This window comes from Panulirus ornatus, chromosome 6 (assembly GCF_036320965.1).
Source record: "Panulirus ornatus isolate Po-2019 chromosome 6, ASM3632096v1, whole genome shotgun sequence".
Taxonomy (NCBI): Eukaryota; Metazoa; Arthropoda; class Malacostraca; order Decapoda; family Palinuridae; genus Panulirus; species Panulirus ornatus.
In genome coordinates, this window is record NC_092229.1 from 15,820,394 (window position 1) to 15,848,368 (window position 27,975).

Genomic DNA, 27,975 nt, shown 5'->3' on the forward strand with positions numbered 1-27,975 from the left:
TCACAATTCTCCAAGAACAAGTTTGAAAGAAGAGAGAGGAAATAGAGACCCTGCTAGGTCTTGGACAACTCTCATTGCTAGAATTGTTAATACCCGTAAGATCACCCTCCACATGATTCAGAGGTAGGTCTTCATCATCTAGTAATTCAGGATCATCATTTGCTTGGTCTTCTAAATCAGGCCAAAAAATATCTTTTTCCTACAATACTGTTTCCTATCAAGAAAAGTCATGGATATGTGTTGCTGTTGAAATGGATAGAGGATGACTGACTTGTGGTGAGAAATTACTGCATATTACCACCTAGACAACCACCCAAGATTACTTGGTGGCATTGAAATAGAGGTGTGAATCTATCTGATTTAAGGATTCATCTTACTTGGTTAGATATCTGTCTAGAGAGGAGAAGGTGTTGAGTGAAGAGTGAGGATCCCTGGTTAATTTTTTCATTCTTTTCCCTTACAAGTAATTTTGGTTTCTCTGCATTAAATGGGGCAGCTCAAAGTGGATGTGTGGAAATGAAGACATTGTGGGTCTGTTCGTGGCATTACCTCCCTGCTGTTGCAAGGAAAGTAAGACTATGAAAAAAATTTCTCGAGATTGTCTTCAGTAGAGCATGTTATGTCCTGTGCCATGTGGTCATTATTGGATTAAGAGATGTTAAACCCACACAGGTCACTTATTTTGTTAAACTGGCAAAGTTTTATTTTACTTTTTTTTGCAGGTGTTTGGAGAAATAGAAAAAGCTATTGTTATTACTGATGAGCGTGGGCGTGCCACTGGTGAAGGTGTTGTTGAGTTTTGCAAGAAACCATCTGCGACATTGGCCCTCAAAAAGTGCAATGAAGGATGCTTCTTCATGGTTTCGTAAGTTATTTAGAATCTTTATTTTAATTCCATTAAGGCTTAAGTGATTGTAATTGTGAAGCTTCTACCACTTTAAGTAAATAAACTTTTTCTTGCATTTTATTGTAGAGCTATGAAAGTTTTTTTTATGCCTTGGTTGTTACATATTTCCTTTTTTTTTCTCCTTTTAAATGTGCCCTCTGTATGTTGGCATGTTACTAATAACTTATTTGTGCTGTAAAGGTAGGGAGATTTAAACTCTTGGGGCTCTGTCACTTCACTGTTTTATCATAAAACTTAGTAAATTCATGTGTGCTTTCTGCATTTACCATGTCCTTGGTCATTTTATTCCATTGCTCCACCACTCTTGTACTATAAAAGTACCTGCATCTTTTTTAGCATCTTTTGAAGACCTGTTTAATGCCTATTTCATCAGCCTATTTTAAACTTAAACCTTTCTAGCTTTCATTTCCAGCAAAAAACTGAATATAAGAAATTAACAACTGTAAATTAGCTCAGTTGTAGTGTAAACAGATTTTGACACCTTAGTGCTGCTAAGAGTACCACCTTGGTGGCAGATCCACAAACTGATGGCAACAGATTCAAAATGTGCCAGACCACAGCAATTACCAGACCACAGAGCTCTGGATTAGAAAGGTTCAACCTATGTATCAACTAATTGTTCTATATCTCATTCTTGTGTCTCCCCTGATGATGTGATCATTACACGAAAGTGCACTTGAGAAATTATCACGTCATTTTCTTGTGGAAGGAAACATTTGTTCACATTCCGTCTCTAGCTGTCATGTGTAATGCACCAAAACCACAATGCCTTATCCTTATCCAGGCTCCACAGACCTTTCCATGGTTTACCCCAGACATTTCACATACCCTGGTTCAGTCCATTGACAGCACGTCGATCCCGGTATACCTCATTGTTGCAATCCACTCTATTCCTTGTACGTATCTCACTTTCCTGTATGCTCAGGACCCAATCGTTCAAAATTGTTTTCACTCCATCTTTCCACCTCCAATTTGGTCTCTCACTTCTCCTTGTTCCCTCCACCTCTGACATATATCCTCTTTGTCAATCTTTCCCCACTCATTCTCTCCATATGCCCAAACCAATGCAAAACACCCTCTTCTGCTCTCTCAACCGCTGTGTTTTTATTTCCACACATCTCTCTTACCCTTTCATTACTTACCCGATCAAACCACCTCACACCACATACTGTTCTTAAACATTTAATTTCCAACACATACACCCTCCTCTGTACAACCCTTCTATAGCCCATGCCATGCAACCATATAACATTGTTGGAACTACTATTCCTTCTGACATAACCATTTTTGCTATGAGACAATGTTTTCACCTTCCGCACTTTCTTCATTGCTCCCAGAACCTTTCCCCCCTTCCCCACCCTTTGACTTGCTTCCACTTCCATGGTTCCATTTGCTGCTAAGTCTACTCCCAGATATCTGAAACACTTCACTTCCTCCAATTTTTCTCCATTCAAACTTTTTTTTTTTTTTTTCCGTTGTCTCCCGCGTTTGCGAGGTAGCGCAAGTAAACAGACAAAAGAAATGGCCCAACCCACCCCCATACACATGTATATACATACGTCCACGCACACAAATATACATACCTACACAGCTTTCCATGGTTTACCCCAGACGCTTCACATGCCCTGATTCAATCCACTGACAGCACGTCAACCCCGGTATACCACATCGCTCCAATTCACTCTATTCCTTGCCCTCCTTTCACCCCCCTGCATGTTCAGGCCCCGATCACACAAAATCTTTTTCACTCCATCTTTCCACCTCCAATTTGGTCTCCCACTTCTCCTTGTTCCCTCCACCTCCGACACATATATCCTCTTCGTCAATCTTTCCTCACTCATTCTCTCCATGTGCCCAAACCATTTCAAAACGCCCTCTTCTGCTCTCTCAACCACGCTCTTTTTATTTCCACACATCTCTCTTACCCTTACGTTACTTACTCGATCAAACCACCTCACACCACACTGTCCTCAAACATCTCATTTCCAGCACATCCATCCTCCTGCGCACAACTCTATCCATAGCCCACGCCTCGCAACCATACAACATTGTTAGAACCACTATTCCTTCAAACATAGCCATTTTTGCTTTCCGAGATAATGTTCTCGACTTCCACACATTCTTCAAGGCTCCCAGGATTTTCGCCCCCTCCCCCACCCTATGATCCACTTCCGCTTCCATGGTTCCATCCGCTGCCAGATCCACTCCCAGATATCTAAAACACTTTACTTCCTCCAGTTTTTCCTCAATTCAAACTTACCTCCCAATTGACTTGACCCTCAACCCTATTGTACTTAATAACCTTGCTCTTATTCACATTTACTCTTAACTGTCTTCTTTCACACACCAGCTTCTGCAGTTTCTCACATGAATCAGCCACCAGCGCTGTATGATCAGCGAACAACAACTGACTCACTTCCCAAGCTCTCTCATCCCCAACAGACTTCATACTTGCCCCTCTTTCCAAAACTCTTGCATTCCCCTCCCTAACAACCCCATCCATAAACAAATTAAACAACCATGGAGACATCACACACCCCTGCCGCAAACCTACATTCACTGAGAACCAATCACTTTCCTCTCTTCCTACACGTACACATGCCTTACATCCTCGATAAAAACTTTTCACTGCTTCTAACAACTTGTCTCCCACACCGATATATTCAAACTTACATCCCAATTAATCCTCCACCCTGCTGAAGTATTAGATAACCTTGCTCTTATTCTCATGTACTCTCAACTTTCTCCTTTCACACACTTTTCCAAACTCAGACACTAACTTTGCAGTTTCTCAATCAAATCAGCCATTAGAGCTGTATCACTGGCGAACAACAACTTGCTTCCCATGCCCTCTCATCCCCATCGGACGGCATTCTCGCCCCTCTCCAAAACTTGTATTATACTCCCTAACACTGGTGTTATTTGCATTGACTGAAGAGGAAGCTATATATGAAGTGAGGGAGGGAAGCTAAATGAGGTGAGCTTAGAGATGAGACCCTGAATGCTGCAATGCAAAATGGATATGCTTAGGGCAACTACACAAGACTCCCCAAAATCTTTCAGGCATGATGACTAAATATTAGTAAGATATGAAAGAATATCAGTATTGGATCTTGCCTTGCGGAAGTATAATAAAAAACAAAGTATAATAGAAAAAAAAAATATTATACTTTCTCGCTGTCTCCCACTGAAGGGGGAGGTGCCATTAAAATGGATACATTTATGAGGGTGTGATCAAACCAGTTAGGGGCAAGATTGTATGGTTACAATGGGATGGAGTAGAGGTGTAAAACTGATCCAGAATATTGGCAGGAGTTTGTGTATTTGAAGAAAGTTATAAGACTTGTAGAATTACGAGTGCAATAGGTGAAACAGAGTAAAAGTGTTTGTTGGGAGTTAAACCTCGAGCCACATAAGATCAAAGTTTATGGACTCTAACTCCTTTAAGCATGCAACAGGTGTGTTGATGTTAGAGCAAACATGAACATCACCTTTGAACTGGAATCGTAAGTATAGAATGATTAAAGTTAGATATGAGGAATGGATTAGTAAGGACATTATAAGACGACTGTGTTTCAGAGAGATGTATGATATTAATTGAGATACTAGACAGATGTTGAACTGAGAAGAGGTTACTAGAGATAATATAAATGTTGGTATAGTGAACAGAAAAAGAGGAGGATTTAACAGAGAAGGAAAGGTAGTAGGATGGGTTGGCACTACAACTGTCAAAGCCCTTCCTCTCATTGGCAATATACTGTTTGGAAGGTTGATTAGAAAAGTGGATTACTAAGTAGAAGGAAAGGGGAAACTTCGATGGATGGAAGATTATGTAAGTGGAAGGAAATTTTGGACACATGCTGGGATCCTTCTCCAAATAGGTTGACATGACCGATGGAGTCTCCTCCTTTTTATGTGTTAGTGTCTCCAGTAACAGATAAAAGCCCATGTCGAGGCTGGACTTTATTTGAAATGTAGAAAGGATTATGAAAGGGAAAAAGATGAGTGAAAGAAAAGCATTTATGGATTTTGGAGGAAGTGGAGAACCTTTTAAAATGCACTAGGATGTAGTTCTTGGGAGAAACATGAAAAGTTAGAGAGTTCCAAAGCTTCGAGGTGTATTGAAAGGAACATTTATCAAAACAGTCTACTTGTGAGTTGCCATTGGCTGCACATTAATCATAACATGAAGCAGCTAATTGAGTATTTTGTGGTGTGCTTAGTGGTTTGGGCTCACAAGCAGCCAACTCTTGGTAGGAAAAGCCAAAGTAATACTCATGGAAAAGGGGGAAGTGAATCAACATTGCAGCAGAAGGCATGCAGATTAAGTTTAAAAGTTATCCTGGGAGAGTTTATAAGTTAGATCATATGGGGCTCATTTCAGTTCTTGATCATTGTAAATGCCTGAAGGTGTGGACTCCTACCTGAATATTTCTGCATATACAAAGGTCTTTTGGGAAGCCAAAAGCATTGAGGATTGCATCACCTTATAATGGGAATTTGACGTACTCCATTGATGGTCAGATGCCTGGTTAATGAAGTTTCACCCAAGGAAATGTAAAAACTTGAAGGATTGGATAAAGAATAAGGCCTCAATATGATTATTATGTAGCTGGAATTAAGCTAAAGGATTCTATTTGTGACAAGGACATAGGAGTTGATACCATCCCCAAGTTGTCTCTAGAGTTGCACATAGGGACAGGTGAAAGACTTGTCAGCTGGAAGATTTTAGAATAGTTTTCTTGCAAATTGACAACGAAATGAATAGCAAGTTCTTCATAGAATTTGTTCACCTTGAAGGATGAAGTTTTATATGATAATAGGCTTTTAAGTTTTTAAACCAGATAGTTGATGTACATTGTGAACATTTTTATGAAAGATGTAGTGATGGGACAATGAGAGTCTATACATACAATGAAATTAAGCAGCAACAAACTTGTTGTAAAAGTTATAAAGTATGTTATAAAAGTTGTAAAGAAATACTTTTATACTGTGATTGGTGGATGAATGGAGAGGAGAGTTATTTTGTAGGATTCTATTGAAGGAATATGTGTGTGTGCTGTGTTGCCTCTGATGATTGGAAGATATTTTATATGTAGAGGGAATAGGTATCTAAAACATGTTACCTGATATTTAATTTAGGTATCTTATTACAGGTCTCCCCGTCCAGTTATTGTGGAGCAGATGGCTCTCGTAGATGACAATGAAGGCATGAGTGAGATGAATGTAAACAAGCGTAATCCAGAGTATATGAAAGAGCGACAACTGGGACCTCGTTTTGCTGAACCTGGGTCCTTTGAATTTATGTAAGTAAAGTTTGCTCTTTCTCTTTGCATGTCTGATTTTTGTGTGATATTTATGCATGTACAACTAGGAAAATGCTTTTTCATATTTGATTTTTTCTTTGTATAGATACGGTTTGAAGTGGAAGCAGCTCTACGAACTTTTTGATAAGAAGAAGGATTCTTTGGAAAGGGAACTCCAGGATGAAAAGAGGAAACTAGAGGAACAGATTGAATATGCCAAATATGAACATGAAACGGAGTTGCTTAGAGAACGTGAGTAACATTTATTTTCCATTTTTTCCGTGAATTTATTGAAGTTACTGTATCACTTGAAGTGAGGAAAGAAAGTAGGTGTTTTTCAATTAGTTTATTTGTGTATGTTATAATATACCAATTAATGGGATATATTGAAACCTCTCTGCATGTGTCGTTCCTTGCTGACATCAATTTGTCATGTGATACATTACTCTTCTCTGTAGTCAGTCATCTCTTCGTTGTAAGAATAGTGAAATCAGTTGCAAAAATAATTGAAAGCTATTTATTTATTAGCTAAAACAGATTGGAGACAGGTGGAATGGTAAATTACCTTCTTATGTCGTGGAGGAGGATTATGAAAGTATAAAAAATAAGGAAGAATAGCAGTATGAATGGAGAATTTATGGCTTGAATTGGAATTAGAAATTTTGGAATGATCTTAATGTAAAAATAGAATGTAGAGAAGTAATGGAAGTGAGTTTATCTGGTGGTATCCTGAGAGCTTTGTTAGATGGGTGATTTAATTGTTGTTTGTGCAAGTTGATTTTTCAGGTAAAATGTTCGAGAAGGATAACTAAAAAAATTTTCAGGCAAAATATTAAAATTCAAAAAGGATAACCTATATAATACAGTTGAGAGGATGAAGATTGTGGATGTTACATCAATAGATTAAATATTTGGAAAGTGGTTGAGAGACAGTTTGTCAGGTATGACCCTGTAGGTTACTTGGGTTATTATTGATTGGAAATTTTATTTTGTTAAAAGTATTTTGATAAACTTGAAATTTCTTGAGAAGGAAAAGTAAAAATATTTTAAGCAAACTGCCTAGTGAGTACCATAAGTTTCAACTTGCAAAAAACAGAGGAGGATACAGATATTAGTAAGATTGAGATATTCATGCATGTGTAAAGTTAGTTTTGACTCAGTCAGAAATTTCCCTTAGAATAGATGACCTTAATGACTTTTCATAGCTAGCCATTGTTGTTATACATAGTAGATTTTATCACTTTGCTGCAGGACTTGAATAGGACCATTGAGAGTATGCTCCTGCCTTCAGCTTCAGGATATGACTCTTGAATTCCTTTCTTTATAAGGAAATGCAGAGCATTATTAATAGTCTGCCTATTTCTTTTTTCTTTTCTTTTGATTGCCATTTCCCACATTAGTGAGATAGCTCCAGGAACAGGGAAGGAAGGGCCTCATTGGTTAGCATCTATTCTCTAGTTGTCATCTGTAATGCTCTGTAACTATCTATTATCTATCTACATCTCTGATTTTGATCCTAGCTGGAACTCCCACTGCAGAAGTCTCCATAACCAGTGAACTCTAGTGCTGCTTCTTTATCTTTAGTGCCTCACCTTTAATAGGCCATAGGTATCAGAGATATAGATAGATAGAATGTTACTACCTAATGCTCCAGCCTAGATTTTTTTTTTTTTCCGCTGTCTCCCGCGTTTGCGAGGTAGCGCAAGGAAACAGACGAAAGAAATGGCCCACCCCACCCCCATACACATGTATATACATACGTCCACACACGCAAATATACATACCTACACAGCTTTCCATGGTTTACCCCAGACCCTTCACATGCCCCGATTCAATCCACTGACAGCACGTCAACCCCGGTATACCACATCGATCCAATTCACTCTATTCCTTGCCCTCCTTTCACCCTCCTGCATGTTCAGGCCCCGATCACTCAAAATCTTTTTCACTCCGTCTTTCCACCTCCAATTTGGTCTCCCACTTCTCCTCGTTCCCTCCACCTCCGACACATATATCCTCTTGGTCAATCTTTCCTCACTCATTCTCTCCATGTGCCCAAACCATTTCAAAACACCCTCTTCTGCTCTCTCAACCACGCTCTTTTTATTTCCACACATCTCTCTTACCCTTACGTTACTTACTCGATCAAACCACCTCACACCACACATTGTCCTCAAACATCTCATTTCCAGCACATCCACCCTCCTGTGCACAACTCCATCCATAGTCCATGCCTCGCAACCATACAACATTGTTGGAACCACTATTCCTTCAAACATACCCATTTTTGCTTTCCGAGATAATGTTCTCGACTTCCACACATTCTTCAAGGCTCCCAGGATTTTCGCGCCCTCCCCCACCCTATGATCCACTTCCGCTTCCATGGTTCCCAATTGACTTGACCCTCAACCCTACTGTACCTAATAACCTTGCTCTTATTCACATTTACTCTTAACTTTCTTCTTTCACACACTTTACCAAACTCAGTCACCAGCTTCTGCAGTTTCTCACATGAATCAGCCACCAGCGCTGTATGATCAGCGAACAACAACTGACTCACTTCCCAAGCTCTCTCATCCCCAACAGACCTCATACTTTCCCCTCTTTCCAAAACTCTTGCATTTACCTCCCTAACAACCCCATCCATAAACAAATTAAACAACCATGGAGACATCACACACCCCTGCCGCAAGCCTACATTCACTGAGAACCAATCACTTTCCTCTCTTCCTACACGTACACATGCCTTACATCCTTGATAAAAACTTTTCACTGCTTCTGACAACTTGCCTCCCACACCATATATTCTTAATACCTTCCACAGAGCATCTCTATGAACTCTTATCATATGCCTTCTCCAGATCCATAAATGCTACATACAAATCCATTTGCTTTTCTAAGTATTTCTCACATACATTCTTCAAAGCAAACACCTGATCCACACATCCTCTCCCACTTCTGAAAACACACTGCTCTTCCCCAATCTGATGCTCTGTACATACCTTCACCCTCTCAATCAATACCCTCCCATGTAATTTCCCAGGAATACTCAACAAACTTATACCTCTGTAATTTGAGCACTCACTCTTATCCCCTTTGCCTTTGTACAATGGCACTATGCACGCATTCTGCCAATCCACAGGCACCTCACCATGAGTCATACATACATTGAATAACCTTACCAACCAGTCAATAATACAGTCACCTCCTTTTTTAATAGATTCCACTGCAATACCATCCAAACCTGCTGCCTTGCCGGCTTTCATCTTCCGCAAAGCTTTTACTACCTCTTCTCTGTTTACCAAATCATTTTCCCTAACCCTCTCACTTTGCACACCACCTCGACCAAAACACCCTATAACTGCCACTCTATCATCAAACATTCAACAAACCTTCAAAATACTCACTCCATCTCCTTCTCACGTCACCACTACTTGTTATCACCTCCCCATTAGCGCCCTTCACTGAAGTTCCCATTTGCTCCCTTGTCTTACGCACTTTATTTACCTCCTTCCAGAACATGTTTTTATTCTCCCTAAAATTTAATGATACTCTCACCCCAACTCTTTGCCCTGTTTTTCACCTCTTGCACCATTCTCTTGACCTCCTGTCTCTTTCTTTTATACATCTCCCACTCAATTGCATTTTTTCCCTGCAAAAATCGTCCAAATGCCTCTCTCTTCTCTTTCACTAATAATCTTACTTCTTCATCCCACCACTCACTACCCTTTCTAATCAACCCACCTCCCACTCTTCTCATGCCACAAGCATCTTTTGTGCAATCCATCACTGATTTCCTAAATACATCCCATTCCTCCCCCACTCCCCTTACTTCCATTGTTCTCACCTTTTTCCATTCTGTACTCAGTCTCTCCTGGTACTTCCTCACACAAGTCTCCTTCCCAAGCTCACTTACTCTCACCACCCTCTTCACCCCAACATTCACTCTTCTTTTCTGAAAACCCATACAAATCTTCACCTTAGATGTTCCTACCTAATACTATTGTCAAGTACTCCTAACATTTTTCCAAAAGTTCCGGGTGAGTTCCTAGGGGTAATGGCTGGAAAATCTAGTTTAAAAGAATGATCTCTGTGATTTAAGTGTTGGCAACCAGTAATTACGACAAGAAGAGATTGCATGTTTTGTGGACAGAATGCCTGTAGTCTACATGTTGTTGATGCAGAAAGAATAGACAGCTGCCTGGGCTAGAGGAGTGCGACTGAATAACCTTTGAGGTGTTGGGTTACTATGCTTGTGTCACTAACCCTCCTGATACCCAGGTGGTTAGTACTGATGATATACCTCCCTGGTTATGGGATGCCTGCCTACTACTACCTACACTTAACTTTTTTTCAAACTTGATCACCGTTTCCCTCGTTAGTGAAGTATCACAAGGAAACAGAGATGGAGAAAGACATGTACACTTACAGAATAGAAAGGGTAGTGAGTGGTGAGATGAAGAAGTAATGTTAGTGAAAGAGAAAACAGAGGCGTTTGGACGATACTTGCTAGGAAGGAGTGCAAATAACTGAGAGATACATCACTGAAAGCAGCAGGAGGTCAAGAGAAAGATGCAAGGGTTGAAAAAGAGGGCAAATGAGAGTTGGGGTGAGAGAGAATCATTCAACTTTAGGGAGAATAAAAAGATGTTTTGGAAGGAGTTAAATAACGTGCATAAGACAAGAACAAATGGGAACATCGGTAAAGGGGGCAAACAGGGAAGTAATAACAGGTAGTGATGAAGTGAGGAGGAGTGAGTATTTTGAAGGTTTGTTGAATGTGTTTTGATGGTAGAGTGGCAAATATACAGTGCTTTGGTTAGGGTGGTGTGCGAAGTGAGGGCCAAGGAGAATGGGTTGGCTAAAAGAGAAGAGGTAGCGAAAGCTTTGCAGAAGATAAATTCGGGCAAGGCGGGGGGTTTGGATGGTATCGCATTAGAATTTATAAAAGTAAAGGGGGTGACTGTGTTGTTGATCTGTTGATAGGGATATTCAGTGTATGTATGGAACAAGGTGAAGTGCCTGAGGATTGGTGGAATGCATGCATAGGGCCATTGTACAAAGGCAAAGGGGATACAGGTGAGTGTTGAAACTACAGAGGCATAAGTTGAGTTTTCATGGGAAATTATACAGGAGGGTATTGATTGAGAGGGTGAAGGCATGTACAGAGCATCAGATTGGGGAAGAGTAGTATGGTTTGAGAAGTGGTTGGGGATGTGTGGATCAGGTGTTTGCTTTGAAGAGTGTGTGTGAGAAATAATAAGACATGTATTTGTATGTAGCATTTATGGATCTATAGAAGGCATGTGATAGGGTTGGTTGAGATGCTTTGTGGAATGTTTTAAGAGTATATGGTGTGGGAGGTAAGTTGTTAGAAGCAGTGAAAAGTATTTACCATGGATGTAAGGCATGTGAATGAGTAGGAAGAAGGAGAGTGATTGGTTCCTAGTAAATGTCGGTTTGCAGCAGGAGTGTGCTGTCTCCATGGTTGTTTCGTTTGTGTATGGATGGGCTGATTAGGGAAGTAAATGCAAGAGTTTTGGAGAGAGGGACGAGCAAGCAGTCTGTTGTTGATGAAAGGGCCTGAAAAGTGTGCCAGTTGTTGTTTGCCAATGATACAGCTCTGTTGGCTGATTTGATTGAGAAACTGTAGAAGTTGGTGACTTGAGTTTGGAAGGGGTGTGAAAGGAGAAAGTTGAGACTTAATGTGAATAAGAGCAAGGGTCAGTAGGGTTGATGGATAGGTAAATTGGGATGTAAGTTTGAATGGAGAAAAACTTGAAGTGAAGTGTTTTAGACATCTGGGAGTGGACTTAACAGTGTATGGAACCATGGAAGCTGAAGTGTCACAAGGTGGGGGAGGGGGTGAAGGTTCTGGAAATGATGAAGAATGTTTGGAAGAAGAGAATGTTCTCTCAGAAAGCCAAAATGGGTATGTTTGAAGGAATAGTAGTTATAATAATTTTGTATGGTTGGGGTATGTTTGAAGGAATAGTAGTTACAACACTGTTGTATGGTTGCGAGGCATGGGCTATTGGAAGTTTTTTGAAAGTAGATGGATGACATCATTTGCTTTACTTTTCTCATACTATTATCATCATTATCATTATAATTGATCGCCATTTCCTGTGTTTGAGAGATAGCGCCAGGAAATAGATGAAAAACTATACGTCCTTTTTTATGTATATACAGGCACATACACACACTCGTAGCGTTAGCAAGGTAGCGCTATATGTATATATACATATTATATATTTATTTGGGAAGTGAGTCAGTTGTTGTTCGCTGACGATACAGCGCTGGTGGCTGATTCATGTGAGAAACTGCAGAAGCTGGTGACGGAGTTTGGTAAAGTGTGTGGAAGAAGAAAGTTAAGAGTAAATGTGAATAAGAGCAAGGTTATTAGGTACAGTAGGGTTGAGGGTCAAGTCAATTGGGAGGTGAGTTTGAATGGAGAAAAACTGGAGGAAGTGAAGTGTTTTAGATATCTGGGAGTGGATCTGGCAGCAGATGGAACCATGGAAGCGGAAGTGGATCATAGGGTGGGGGAGGGGGCGAAAATTTTGGGAGCCTTGAAAAATGTGTGGAAGTCGAGAACATTATCTCGGAAAGCAAAAATGGGTATGTTTGAAGGAATAGTGGTTCCAACAATGTTGTATGGTTGCGAGGCGTGGGCTATGGATAGAGTTGTGCGCAGGAGGATGGATGTGCTGGAAATGAGATGTTTGAGGACAATGTGTGGTGTGAGGTGGTTTGATCGAGTAAGTAACGTAAGGGTAAGAGAGATGTGTGGAAATAAAAAGAGCGTGGTTGAGAGAGCAGAAGAGGGTGTTTTGAAATGGTTTGGGCACATGGAGAGAATGAGTGAGGAAAGATTGACCAAGAGGATATATGTGTCGGAGGTGGAGGGAACGAGGAGAAGAGGGAGACCAAATTGGAGGTGGAAAGATGGAGTGAAAAGGATTTTGTGTGATCGGGGCCTGAACATGCAGGAGGGTGAAAGGAGGGCAAGGAATAGAGTGAATTGGAGCGATGTGGTATACCGGGGTTGACGTGCTGTCAGTGGATTGAATCAAGGCATGTGAAGCGTCCGGGGTAAACCATGGAAAGCTGTGTAGGTATGTATATTTGCGTGTGTGGACGTGTGTATGTACATGTGTATGGGGGGGGTTGGGCCATTTCTTTCGTCTGTTTCCTTGCGCTACCTCGCAACCGCGGGAGACAGCGACGAGGTAAAAAAAAAAAAAAAAAAAAAATATTTATTTATTTTGCTTTTTCGCTATATATATATCTTTTTCTTTTAAACTATTCGCCATTTCCCGTGTTAGCGAGGTAGCGTTAAGAACAGAGGACTGGGCCTTTTTTGGAATATCCTCACCTGGCCCCCTCTGTTCCTTCTTTTGGAAAATTAAAAAAAAAACGAGAGGGGAGGATTTCCAGCCCCCCGCTCCCATGTGTGTGTGTGTATGTATATATATATATATATATTTTTTTTTTTTTTTTTTTTTTTTTTTATACTTTGTCGCTGTCTCCCGCGTTTGCGAGGTAGCGCAAGGAAACAGACGAAAGAAATGGCCCAACCCCCCCCCATACACATGTACATACACACGTCCACACACGCAAATATACATACCTACACAGCTTTCCATGGTTTACCCCATCTTTCTTTCCACCTCCAATTTGGTCTCCCTCTTCTCCTCGTTCCCTCCACCTCCGACACACACATATATATATATATATATATATATATATATATATATATTATTATTTGTATTTTATTTTGCTTTGTCGCCGCCTCCCACGTTATATATATATATATATTATATATATATATATATTTATATATATATATATATTATTCTATTCTATTATACTTTGTCGCTGTCTCCCACGTTAGCGAGGTAGCGCAAGGAAACAGACGAAAGAATGGTCCAACCCACCCACATACACATGTATATACATACACGTCCACACATGCACATATATACATACCTATACATTTCAACATATACATATATACACATGTACATAATTCATACTTGATGCCTGTATTCATTCCCATCGCCACCCAGCCACACACGTAATGACAACCCCTCCCCCCGCACGAGGTAGCGCTAGGAAAAGACAACAAAGGCCACATTCGTTCACACTCAGTCTCTAGCTGTCATGCATAATGAACCGAAACCACAGCTCCCTTTCCACATCTAGGCCCCACAAAACTTTCCATGGTTTACCCCAGACACTTCACATGCCCTGGTTCAATCCACTGACAGCATGTCAATGCCAGTATACCACATCATTAAAATTCACTCTATCCCTTGCAAGCCTTTCACCCTCCTGCATGTTCAGGCCCCGATCACACAAAATCTTTTTATCTCCATCTTTCCACCTCCATTTTGTCTCCCACTTCTCCTCGTTCCCTCCACCTCTGACACATACATCCTCTTGGTCAATCTTTTCTCACTCATTCTCTCCATGTGCCCAAACCACTTCAAAACACCCTCTTCTGCTCTCTCAACCACGCTCTTTTTATTTCCACACATCTCTCTTACCCTTACGTTACTTACTCGATCAAATATATATATATATATATATTATCCCTGGGGATAGGGGTGAAAGAGTGCTTCCCACGCATTCCTCGCGTATCGTGGAAGGCGACTAGAGGGGACAGGAGCGGGGGGCCAGAAATCCTCCCCTCCTTGTATTTTAACTTTCTAAAAATGGGAAACAGAAGGAGTCACGCGGGGAGTGTTCATCCTCTTCGTAGACTCAGATTGGGGTGTCTAAATGTGTGTGGATGTAACCAAGGTGTGAAAAAAGGAGAGATAGGTAGTATGTTTGAGGAAAGGAACCTGGATGTTTTGGCTCTGAGTGAAACAAAGCTCAAGGGTAAAGGGTAAGAGTGGTTTGGGAATGTCTTGGGAGTAAAGTCAGGGGTTAGTGAGAGGACAAGAGCAAGGGAAGGAGTAGCAGTACTCCTGAAACAGGAGTTGTGGGAGTATGTGATAGAATGTAAGAAAGTAAATTCTCTATTAATATGGGTAAAACTGAAAGTTGATGGAGAGAGATGGGTGATTATTGGTGCATATGCACCTGGGCATGAGAAGAAAGATCATGAGAGGCAAGTGTTTTTGGAGCAGCTGAATGAGTGTGTTAGTGGTTTTGATGCACAAGACCGGGTTATAGTGATGGGTGATTTGAATGCAAAGGTGAGTAATGTGTCAGTTGAGGGAATAATTGGTATACATGGGATGTTCAGTGTTATAAATGGAAATGAAGAGCTTGTAGATTTATGTGCTGAAAAAGGACTGGTGATTGGGAATACCTGGTTTAAAAAGCGAGATATACATAAGTATACGTATGTCAGTAGGAGAAATGGCCAGAGAGCATTATTGGATTACGTGTTAATTGACAGGCGCGCGAGAAAGACTTTTGGATGTTAATGTGCTGAGAGGTGCAACTGGAGGGATGTCTGATCATTATCTTGTGGAGGCTAGGGTGAAGATTTGTATGGGTTTTCAGAAAAGAAGAGTGAATGTTGGGGTGAAGAGGGTGGTGAGAGTAAGTGAGCTTGGGAAGGAGACTTGTGTGAGGAAGTACCAGGAGAGACTGAGTACAGAATGGAAAAAGGTGAGAACAGTGGAAGTAAGGGGAGTGGGGGAGGAATGGGATGTATTTAGGGAATCAGTGATGGCTTGTACAAAAGATGCTTGTGGCATGAGAAGAGTGGGAGGTGGGTTGATTAGAAAGAGTAGTGAGTGGTGGGGTGAAGAAGTAAGATTATTAGTGAAAGAGAAGAGAGAGGCATTTGGACGATTTTTGCAGGGAAGAAATGCAATTGCGTGGGAGATGTATAAAAGAAAGAGACAGGAGGTCAAGAGAAAGGTGCAAGAGGTGAAAAAGAGGGCAAATGAGGGTTGGGGTGAGAGAGTATCATTAAATTTTAAGGAGAATAAAAACGTTCTGGAAGGAGGTAAATAAAGTGCGTAAGATAAGGGAGCAAACGGGAACTTCAGTGAAGGGCACAAATGGGGAGATGATAACAAGTAGTGGTGATGTGAGAAGGAGATGGAGTGAGTATTTTGAAGGTTTGTTGAATGTGTTTGATGATAGAGTGGCAGATATAGGGTGTTTTGGTCGAGGTGGTGTGCAAAGTGAGAGGGTTAGGGAAAATGATTTGGTAAACAGAGAAGAGGTAGTAAAAGCTTTGCGGAAGATGAAAGCCAGCAAGGCAGCAGGTTTGGATGGTATTGCAGTGGAATATATTAAAAAGGGGGTGACTGTATTATTGACTGGTTGGTAAGGTTATTTAATGTATGTATGTATGTATGTATGCTTGTGGCATGAGAAGCGTGGGAGGTGGGCTGATTAGAAAGGGTAGTGAGTGGTGGGATGAAGAAGTAAGATTATTAGTGAAAGAGAAGAGAGAGGCATTTGGACAATTTTTGCTGGGAAAAAATGTAATTGAGTGGGAGATGTATAAAAGAAAGAGACAGGAGGTCAAGAGAAAGGTGCAAGAGGTGAAAAAGAGGGCAGATGAGAGTTGGGGTGAGAGAGTATCATTAAATTTTAGGGAGAATAAAAAGATGTTCTGGAAGGAGGTAAATAAAGTGCGTAAGACAAGGGAGCAAATGGGAACTTCAGTGAACGGCGCTAATGGGGAGGTGATAACAAGTAGTGGTGATGTGAGAAGGAGATGGAGTGAGTATTTTGAAGGTTTGCTGAATGTGTTTGATGATAGAGTGGCAGATATAGGGTGTTTTGGTCGAGGTGGTGTGCAGAGTGAGAGGGTTAGGGAAAATGATTTGGTAAACAGAGAAGAGGTAGTAAAAGCTTTGCGGAAGATGAAAGCCGGCAAGGCAGCAGGTTTGGATGGTATTGCAGTGGAATCTATTAAAAAAGGGGGTGACTGTATTGTTGACTGGTTGGTAAGGTTATTTAATGTATGTATGACTCATGGTGAGGTGCCTGAGGATTGGTGGAATGCGTGCATAGTGCCATTGTACAAAGGCAAAGGGGATAAGAGTGAGTGCTCAAATTACAGAGGTATAAGTTTGTTGAGTATTCCTGGTAAATTATGTGGGAGGGTATTGATTGAGAGGGTGAAGGCATGTACAGAGCATCAGATTGGGGAAGAGCAGTGTGTTTTCAGAAGTGGTAGAGGATGTGTGTATCAGGTGTTTGCTTTGAAGAATGTATGTGAGAAATACTTAGAAAAGCAAATGGATTTGTATGTAGCATTTATGGATCTGGAGAAGGCATATGATAGAGTTGATAGAGATGCTCTGTGGAAGGTATTAAGAATATATGGTGTGGGAGGCAAGTTGTTAGAAGCAGTGAAAAGTTTTTATCAAGGATGTAAGGCATGTGTAGGTGTAGGAAGAGAGGAAAGTGATTGGTTCTCAGTGAATGTAGGTTTGTGGCAGGGGTGTGTGATGTCTCCTTGGTTGTTTAATTTGTTTATGGATGGGGTTGTTAGGGAGGTAAATGCAAGAGTTTTGGAAAGAGGGGCAAGTATGAAGTCTGTTGTGGATGAGAGAGCTTTGGAAGTGAGTCAGTTGGTGTTTGCTGATGATACAGCGCTGGTGGCTGATTCATGTGAGAAACTGCAGAAGCTGATGACTGAGTTTGGTAAAGTGTGTGAAAGAAGAAAGTTAAGAGTAAATGTGAATAAGAGCAAGGTTATTAGGTACAGTAGGGTTGAGGGTCAAGTCAGTTGGGAGGTAAGTTTGAATGGAGAAAAACTGGAGGAAGTAAAGTGCTTTAGATATCTGGGAGTGGATCTGGCAGCGGATGGAACCATGGAAGCGGAAGTGAATCATAGGGTGGGGTAGGGGGCGAAAATCCTGGGAGCCTTGAAGAATGTGTGGAAGTCGAGAACATTATCTTGGAAAGCAAAAATGGGTATATTTGAAGGAATAGTGGTTCCAACAATGTTGTATGGTTGCGAGACGTGGGCTATGGATAGGGTTGTGCGCAGGAGGGTGGATGTGCTGGAAATGAGATGTTTGAGGACAATGTGTGGTGTGAGGTGGTTTGATCGAGTAAGAAATGTAAGGGTAAGAGAGATGTGTGGAAATAAAAAGAGCGTGGTTGAGAGAGCAGAAGAGGGTGTTTTGAAATGGTTTGGGCACATGGAGAGAATGAGTGAGGAAATATTGCCCAAGAGGATATATGTGTCGGAGGTGGAGGGAACGAGGAGAAGTGGGAGACCAAATTGGAGGTGGAAAGATGGAGTGAAAAAGATTTTGTGTGATCAGGGCCTGAACATGCAGGAGGATGAAAGGCGTACAAGGAATAGTGAATTGGATCGATGTGGTATACCGAGGTTGACGTGCTGTCAGTGGATTGAATCAGGGCATGTGAAGCGTCTTGGGTAAACCATGGAAAGTTGTGTGGGGCCTGGATGTGGAAAGGGAGCTGTGGTTTCGGGCATTATTGCATGACAGCTAGAGACTGAGTGTGAACGAATGGGGCCTTTGTTGTCTTTTCCTAGCGCTACCTCGCACACATGAGGGGGGAGGGGGTGGTATTCCATGTGTGGCGAGGTGATGATGGGAATGAATAAAGGCAGACAGTGTGAATTGTGTGCATGGGTATATATGTATGTGTCTGTGTGTGTATATATATGTGTACATTGAGATGTATAGGTATGTATATTTGCGTGTGTGGACGTGTATGTATATACATGTGTATGGGATGGGTTTGGCCATTTCTTTCGTCTGTTTCCTTGCACTACCTCGCAAACGCGGGAGACAGCGACAAAGCAAAATAAATAAATAAATATATATATGAATGACTCATGGTGAGGTGCCTGAGGATTGGCAGAATGCGTGCATAGTGCCATTGTACAAAGGCAAAGGGGATAAGAGTGAGTGCTCAAATTACAGAGGTATAAGTTTGTTAAGTATTCCTGGTAAATTGTATGGGAGGGTATTGATTGAGAGGGTGAAGGCTTGTACAAAGCATCAGATTGGGGAAGAACAGTGTGGTTTCAGAAGTGGTAGAGGATGTGTGGATCAGGTGTTTGCTTTGAAGAATGTATGTGAGAAATACTTAGAAAAGCAAATGGATTTGTATGTAGCATTTATGGATCTGGAGAAGGCATATGATAGAGTTGATAGAGATGCTCTGTGGGAGGCAAGTTGTTAGAAGCAGTGAAAAGTTTTTATCGAGGATGTAAGGCATGTGTACGTGTAGGAAGAGAGGAAAGTGATTGGTTCTCAGTGAATGTAGGTTTGCGGCAGGGGTGTGTGAAGTCTCCATGGTTGTTTAATTTGTTTATGGATGGGGTTGTTAGGGAGGTGAATGCAAGAGTTTTGGAAAGGGGCAAGTATGAAGTCTGTTGTGGATGAGAGAGCTTGGGAAGTGAGTCAGTTGTTGTTGGCTGATGATACAGCGCTGGTGGCTGATTCATGGCTGATTCATGTGAGAAACTGCAGAAGCTGGTGACTGAGTTTGGTAAAGTGTGTGAAAGAAAAAAGTTAAGAGTAAATGTGAATAAGAGCAAGGTTATTGGGTACAGTCGGGTACAGTAAGGTAACACCAGGGTACAAGGGAAGACCAGGAAAGGCTTGGAAGACTTCAGCTAGAAGCGAATCTATGATTGTCAACACGAAAATTAAAGGAAAAAGCTTAAGATTGCTTGGTGAAGTGTTAGTAAGGACAGTTCATTGACACATCCACGACGACCTGCACTTCAACTGCCATCACACCTGAAAGAAACCCCTCTTCACCCTTATGCAGATGCACCTGAGGATTGTGTTTGCCAGGACATACCTTCAGTGGGATAAGATCATGTGCAAACACATTCTGTGGAGGGACAAAGCTGTGTTTTCTGAGTCTGGGAACCGAGTTGTCATGTTTATCGGTTAAACACCTGGATTCTCATGTGTTTTGTTTTTTTTTTTTTCTTTTTTTTGACCTTGTTCTACTTCCCAGACATCAAACAATGAATCAGCACAGCTACCTCGAGCTACTGAAGGGCTATTTATTGGAATGTTTTCAGAAGTGCCTTGTAAATGTGTTCATGTAGGATGGCGCTCCTTGCCACATGGCAAAATCTGTTAAAAACAGTGGCTTGCTGACAGTGGAATCCACTTCATTGATGATTGCTCTCTGGAAACAGCCCAGATATCAGTCTGGTAGAGGACTTGTGAACATCATTAAGTGCAAGCTTTTGAAGAAAGGATACTAGCAGTGTCCCCAAGCTTGAGGCTGCCATTTATGAAGATTGGCACAGTTTGGACCCACAGCTTCTCAAGAATTTGGCAGAATCGGCGCCTTCGCAGCTTCAAGAATGTATAAAGGGGAAAGGGAAGCAAATTACCTATCAAAATTCTAGATGTATATAACTAGTAAATAGTTTATTTTCATCCGTTGGTCCCCCCCATGCATAATACACAGTCGGAGTGTGTACCTGTGTATATCCCTCTTTTTGAATGTTATATCAGTCACCAGTCCTTTTGTCCATACTCAACCTTACAAAATGTTCACCATTTCATTCATAATACAGAATATCCCATACCCCCCAGTTATGCCCTCAACTGCCACATTGCTTGCCATCACAATGCTCAGTCTCTTACAGCAAAACTGCTGACACGCTCAGTCAGCTGTTTTCAAAACACTTGCTTCTCATGATCTTTCTTTTTCATGGCCAGGTGCATAAGCTATCATCCATCTCTAGCCATCCACTGTGGTTACCCTCATCAATCTAGAATATACTTCCTCACATTTTGTCAACTACTGCATCAGGAGTAGTGCTAATCCTTCTTTTGCTCTTGTCCTTTCACCAAACCATTCTTCCTATTTACCTTTGAGATTTCCTTCATTCAGGGCCAGAATATCTAGGTTTTTCCTCAAACACTACCTATATCTCCCCTCTTCACCTTGTTTATATCCACACACATTTGAGACCCCAGTTTGAGGCTTTGAGGAGGATGAGGACTCTGTGCTTGGCTACCTCTGTTCCTTCTTTGAAAAAGTGAGACTCTCCTGCTCCCATTAGGTGCCTTCTACAACATGCAGGGAGTGCAGAGGTAGAATTCTTTCTCCCCTTCTCCAGGGAAATAAGCATGGAAAAGAATTTAGGAACACTTCACAAGGAAAGGCAAGGGGATGGAACATGCACATTACCATGGAAGGTTGACAGAAATCCAGCTATATACCCTGGAAGGAAGAAGATAAAGTTATATGGTAATCTATTCATATTACCAATTGAAGATGTTGTATAGAATGTGTTTAAACCTGAAAGTCTTTCAACTTAGAGTTTTTAAATCTTCAAGCATACGATAGAACATATGAAAATTTATCAGACAAAATAATATGACAGCCAAGCCAGGAAATACAAATGATTTTTCAATGTACTGCCTGGAAAAGCAAAAATATTCTCTGAATGACTACAGAAACATTTAAAATTAAATTTAAGATGGTTGAAATGAATCCCAGATAAATCAAGACTTATTATGAAATGCAAGTGACACCTGAGAAGAATAGCATTTTACATCAAGCAAAACATGTCTTGAGCACATTATACTACCCTTCTGGTTAGATTTTTTTGTGGGTACTTGCTGGAAGGTAGGTTCCCTGTCATTTCCTACTTGATCAACTTATGCCATATATTTTCTTCAAACATTTCACACACACACACACACACTCATTTTCATACATTCTCATCAATGTGTAGACTATGCCTCGCATCCTTACAATAATTATTTTAGTGATCAATAAGCACGATATCCAATTGAATGTCATATTTGTAGGTTGTTCAGAATAAGGTTATAAAAACTTAATTTGAGGATTCCTGGTGCTTAGTATGAATATGAGTATGAGTATGGAATTGAGTTTAGAATGGCTTGTCATGAAAATGTATGTTTTAAGTTGTAGATAGCTGGAATGTAAGTTGTCTTGGGATTTTAGTAGTGGTACAGAGTGAACATCATACTCATGTTCTGCTCAATAACAATTTGTATTATTTGACTAGAGTTGCGCCAAAGGGAGGAGGTAAATCAGCGCACAAAATCAGATTATGAGCAGCGTCAGCGTGAGTGGGAGGAACACCGTCGTCAAGAAGAGGAAAGACAGCGGCGCCAAGAGGAAGAATTGTCAGTGAAGTTCCGTCAGCAAGAGGAGGAACTTCGCAGACGTCAGGAGGAAAATAGGCAGTTTATGCAGGTATGAATTTTGTTTGAAATGTTATTGACTTTCTTTTCTGGATATATTGGAGCAGAGAAATATATTAGAATTATGATGCATGTTAGGGATTCATAGCATACAAAAAACTTCCCATGCATTCCCCATGGTCGTAGAAGGCGACTAAAGGGGACGGGAGCGTGGGGCTAGGAACCCTCCCCTTCTTGTATTCTAACTTTTGTAAAAGGGGAAACAGAAGAAGGAGTCATGTGGGAAGTGCTCATCCTCATCGAAGGTTCACAATGGGGTGTCTAAATTTGTGTAGATGTAACCAAGATGAGAAAAAAAAAAGGAGAGATGGGTAGTATGTTTGAGGGAAGGAACCTGGATATGTTGGCTCTTGAGTGAAACAAAGCTCAGGGTATAGGGGAAGAGTGGTTTGGGAATGTTTTGGGAGTAAAGTCAGGGGTTGGTGAGAGGACAAGAGCAAGGGAAGGAATAGCACTACCCATGAAACAGGAGCTGTGGGAGTGTGATAGAGTATAAGAAAATAGGTGTGGATTGATATGGATAAAACTGAAAGTGGATGGAGAGAGATGGGTGATTATTGGTGCCTATGCACCTGGGCATGAGAAGAAAGACCATGAGAGGCAAGTGTTTTGGAAGCAGCTGTGAGTGTTTTTAGTTTTGATGCATGAGATCAGGTTATAGTTATAGTGATGGGTGATTTGAATGCAAAGATGAGTAATATGGCAATTGAGGGAATAATTAGTGGCCTTTGTTGTCTTTTCCTAGCACTACCTTGCGCACATGCGGGGGTAGGGAGTCGTCATTTCATGTGTGGTGGGGTGGCGACGGGGATGAGTAAAGGCAGCAAGTATGAATTATTTATTTATTTATTATTGTTATCCCTGGGGATAGGGGATTAAGAATACTTCCCACTTATTCCCTGCGTGTCGTAGAAGGCGACTAAAAGGGGAGGGAGCGGGGGGCTGGAAATCCTCCCCTCTCGTTTTTTTTTTTTTTAATTTTCCAAAAGAAGGAACAGAGGGGGCCAGGTGAGGATATTCCGAAAAAGGCCCAGTCCTCTGTTCTTAACGCTACCTCGCTAACGCGGGAAATGGCGAATAGTTTGGGAAAAAAAAAAAAATTATACTTTGTCACTGTCTCCTGCGTTAGCGAGGTAGCGCAAGGAAACAGATGAAAGAATGGCCCAACCCACCCACATACACATGTATATACATACACATCCACACATGCAAAGATACATACCTATACATCTCAACGTATACTTGTATATATACACACACACATATACATATATACACATGTATATAATTCATACTGCCTGCCTGTATTCATTCCCATCGCCACCCCTCCACACATGCAATAACAACCCCCTCCCCCCCTCGTGTGCTAGGTAGTGCTAGGAAAACACAACAAAGGCCACATTCGTTCACACTCGGTCTCTAGCTGTCATGTAATAATGCATCGAAACCACAGCTCCCTTTCCATATCCAGGCCCCACAGAACTTTCCATGGTTTACCCCAGACGCTTCACATGCCCTGGTTCTATCCATTGATAGCCCGTCGACCCCGGTATACCACATCGTTCCAATTCACTCTATTCCTTCTACGCCTCTCATGTTCAGTTCCCGATCACTCAAAATCTTTTTCGTTCCATCTTTAGACCTCCAATTTGGTCTCCCACTTCTCCTTGTTCCCTCCACCTCTGACACATATATCCTCTTTGTCAATCTTTCCTCACTCATTCTCTCCCTGTGACCAAACCATTTCAAAACACCCTCTTCTGCTCTCTCAGCCACACTTTTTTTATTACCTCACATCTCTCTTACCGTATTATTACGTACTTGATCAAACCACCTCACACCACATATTGTCCTCAAACATCTCATTTCCAGCATATCCACCCTCCTCTGCACAACTCTATCTATAGCCCACGCCTCGCAACCATATAACATTGTTGGAACCACTATTCCTTTAAACATACCCATTTTTGCTGTCCTAGATAATGTTCTCATCTTCCACACATTCTTCAACGCTCCCAGAACTTTTGCCCCCTCCCCCACCCTATGATTCACTTCCGCTTCCATGGTTCCATCCGCTGCCAAATCCACTCCCAGATATCTAAAACTTTTCACTTCCTCCAGTTCTTCTCCATTCTAACTTACCTCCCAGTTGACTTGACCCTTAACCCTACTGTACCTAATAACCTTGCTCTTATTCACATTTACTCTCAGCTTTCTTCTTTCACACACTTTACCAAACTCAGTTACCATCTAATGCAGTTTCTCACCCGAATCAGCCACCAGCGCTGTATCATCAGCGAACAACAACTGACTCACTTCCCAAGCTCTCTCATCCACAACAGACTGCATACTTGCCCCTCTTTCCAAAACTCTTGCATTTACCTCTCTAACCACCCCATCCATAAACAAATTAAACAACCATGGAGACATCACACACCCCTGCCGCAAACTTCACTGAGAACCAATCACTTTCCTCTCTTATTACACGTGCACACACCTTACATCCTCGATAAAAACTTTTCACTGCTTCTAACAGCTTGCCTCCCACACCATATATTCTTAATATCTTCCACTGAGCATCTCTATCAACTCTTATCACATGCCTTCTCCAGATCCATAAATGCTACATACAAATCCATTTGCTTTACTAAGTATTTCTCACATACATTCTTCAAAGCAAACACCAGATCCACATCCTCTACCACTTCTGAAACCACACTGCTCTTCCCCAATGTGATGCTCTGTACATACCTTCATCCTCTCAATCAATACCCTCCCATGTGATTTTCCAGGAATACTCAATAGACTTATATACCTCTGTAATTTAAGCACTCTCTTTTATCCCCTTTGCCTTTGTACAATGGCACTATGCACGCATTCCGCCAATCCTCAGGCACCTCACCATGTGTCATACATACATGAAATAACCTTACCAACCAGTCAACAATACAGTCACCCCCTTTTTTGATGAATTCCACTGCAATACCATCCAAACCCACTGCCTTGCCGGCTTTCATCTTCCGCAAAGCTTTTACTACCTCTTCTCTGTTTACCAAATCATGCTCCCTAACCCTCTCACTGGTGCACACCACCTCAACCAAAACACCCTATATATGCCATTCTGTCATGAAACACATTCACCAAACCTTCAAAATACTCACTCCATCTCCTAACATCACCACTACTTTTTATCACCTCCCCATTAGCCCTCTTTACTGAAGTTCCCATTTTTTCCCTTGTCTTACGCACTTTATTTACCTCCTTCCAAAACATCTTTTTATTCTCCCTAAAATTTAATGATAGTCTCACCCCAACTCTCATTTGCCCTCTTTTTCACCTCTTGTACCTTTCTCTTGACCTCCTGTCTCTTTCTTTTATACATCTCCCAGTCATTTGCATTATTTCCCTTCAAAAATTGTCCAAATACCTCTCTCTTCTCTTTCACTAATAATCTTACTTCTTCATCCCACCACTCACTACCCTTTCTAATCTGCCCACACCTCATGCTTCTCATGCCACAAGAATCTTTTGCACAAGCTATCACTGCTTCCCTAATTACATCCCATTCCTCCCCCACTCCCCTTACCTCCTTAGTTCTCACCTTTTTCCATATATATATATATTTTTTTTTTCCAAAGCAAGGAACAGAGAAGGGGGCTGGATGAGGATGTTTCCTCAGAGGCCCGTCCTCTGTTCTTAACGCTACCTCGCTGACGCGGGAAATGGCGAATAGTATGAAAGAAAGAAAGATATATATATATATATATATATTATTTTTTATTTATATTTTTTTATTATATATATATATTTTTTTTATTATACTTTGTCGCTGTCTCCCGTGTTTGCGAGGTAGCGCAAGGAAACAGACGAAAGAAATGCCGCCCCCCCCCCCCCCCCCCCCTACACATGTTCAGGCCCCGATCACACAAAATCTTTTTCACTCCATCTTTCCACCTCCAATTTGGTCTCCCTCTTCTCCTTGTTCCCTCCACCTCTGACACATATATCCTCTTGGTCAATCTTTCCTCACTCATCCTCTCCATGTGCCCAAACCACTTCAAAACACCCTCTTCTGCTCTCTCAACCACGCTCTTTTTATTTCCACACATCTCTCTTACCCTTACGTTACTCACTCGATCGAACCACCTCACACCACACATTGTCCTCAAACATCTCATTTCCAGCACATCCATCCTCCTGCGCACAACTCTATCCATAGCCCACGCCTCGCAACCATACAACATTGTTGGAACCACTATTCCTTCAAACATACCCATTTTTGCTTTCCGAGATAATGTTCTCGACTTCCACACATTCTTCAAGGCCCCCAGGATTTTCGCCCCCTCCCCCACCCTATGATCCACTTCCGCTTCCATGGTTCCATCCGCTGCCAGATCCACTCCCAGATATCTAAAACACTTCACTTCCTCCAGTTTTTCTCCATTCAAACTCACCTCCCAATTGACTTGACCCTCAACCCTACTGTACCTAATAACCTTTGCTCTTATTCACATTTACTCTTAACTTTCTTCTTCCACACACTTTTCCAAACTCAGTCACCAGCTTCTGCAGTTTCTCACATGAATCAGCCACCAGCGCTGTATCATCAGCGAACAACAACTGACTCCCTTCCCAAGCTCTCTCATCCCCAACAGACTTCATACTTGCCCCTCTTTCCAAAACTCTTGCATTTACCTCCCTAACAACCCCATCCATAAACAAATTAAACAACCATGGAGACATCACACACCCCTGCCGCAAACCTACATTCACTGAGAACCAATCACTTTCCTCTCTTCCTACACGTACACATGCCTTACATCCTCGATAAAAACTTTTCACTGCTTCTAACAACTTGCCTCCCACACCATATATTCTTAATACCTTCCACAGAGCGTCTCTATCAACTCTATCATATGCCTTCTCCAGATCCATAAATGCTACATACAAATCCATTTGCTTTTCTAAGTATTTCTCACATACATTCTTCAAAGCAAACACCTGATCCACACATCCTCTACCACTTCTGAAACCACACTGCTCTTCCCCAATCTGATGCTCTGTACATGCCTTCACCCTCTCAATCAATACCCTCCCATATAATTTACCAGGAATACTCAACAAACTTATACCTCTGTAATTTGAGCACTCACTCTTATCCCCTTTGCCTTTGTACAATGGCACTATGCACGCATTCCGCCAATCCTCAGGCACCTCACCATGAGTCATACATACATTAAATAACCTTACCAACCAGTCAACAATACAGTCACCCCCTTTTTTTTATAAATTCCACTGCAATACCATCCAAACCTGCTGCCTTGCCGGCTTTCATCTTCCGCAAAGCTTTCACTACCTCTTCTCTGTTTACCAAATCATTTTCCCTAACCCTCTCACTTTACACACCACCTCGACCAAAACACCCTATATCTGCCACTCTATCATCAAACACATTCAACAAACCTTCAAAATACTCACTCCATCTCCTTCTCACATCACCACTACATGTTTTCACCTCCCCACTTGCGCCCTTCACCGAAGTTCCCATTTGCTCCCTTGTCTTACGCACTTTATTTACCTC

The 27,975-nt window shown here is 41.5% G+C and overlaps 1 protein-coding gene across 10 annotated transcripts in view; it reads left to right on the forward strand.

Annotated features, from left to right (window-relative positions):
* Window positions 1-27,975, forward strand: part of LOC139749089 (uncharacterized) — a 364,613-nt gene that overhangs the window by 76,792 nt on the left and 259,846 nt on the right. For all 10 annotated transcript variants that reach the window (XR_011712885.1, XM_071662627.1, XM_071662634.1 and 7 more), the window contains 4 exons: window positions 723-865; window positions 6,064-6,213; window positions 6,320-6,465; window positions 22,196-22,386. Coding sequence is in view for 9 of the 10 variants with exons in the window: in XM_071662627.1 (XP_071518728.1) it covers window positions 723-865; window positions 6,064-6,213; window positions 6,320-6,465; window positions 22,196-22,386 (630 nt within the window). In the remaining variant the exon portion in view is untranslated. The remainder of the gene's footprint in view (window positions 1-722; window positions 866-6,063; window positions 6,214-6,319; window positions 6,466-22,195; window positions 22,387-27,975) is intronic.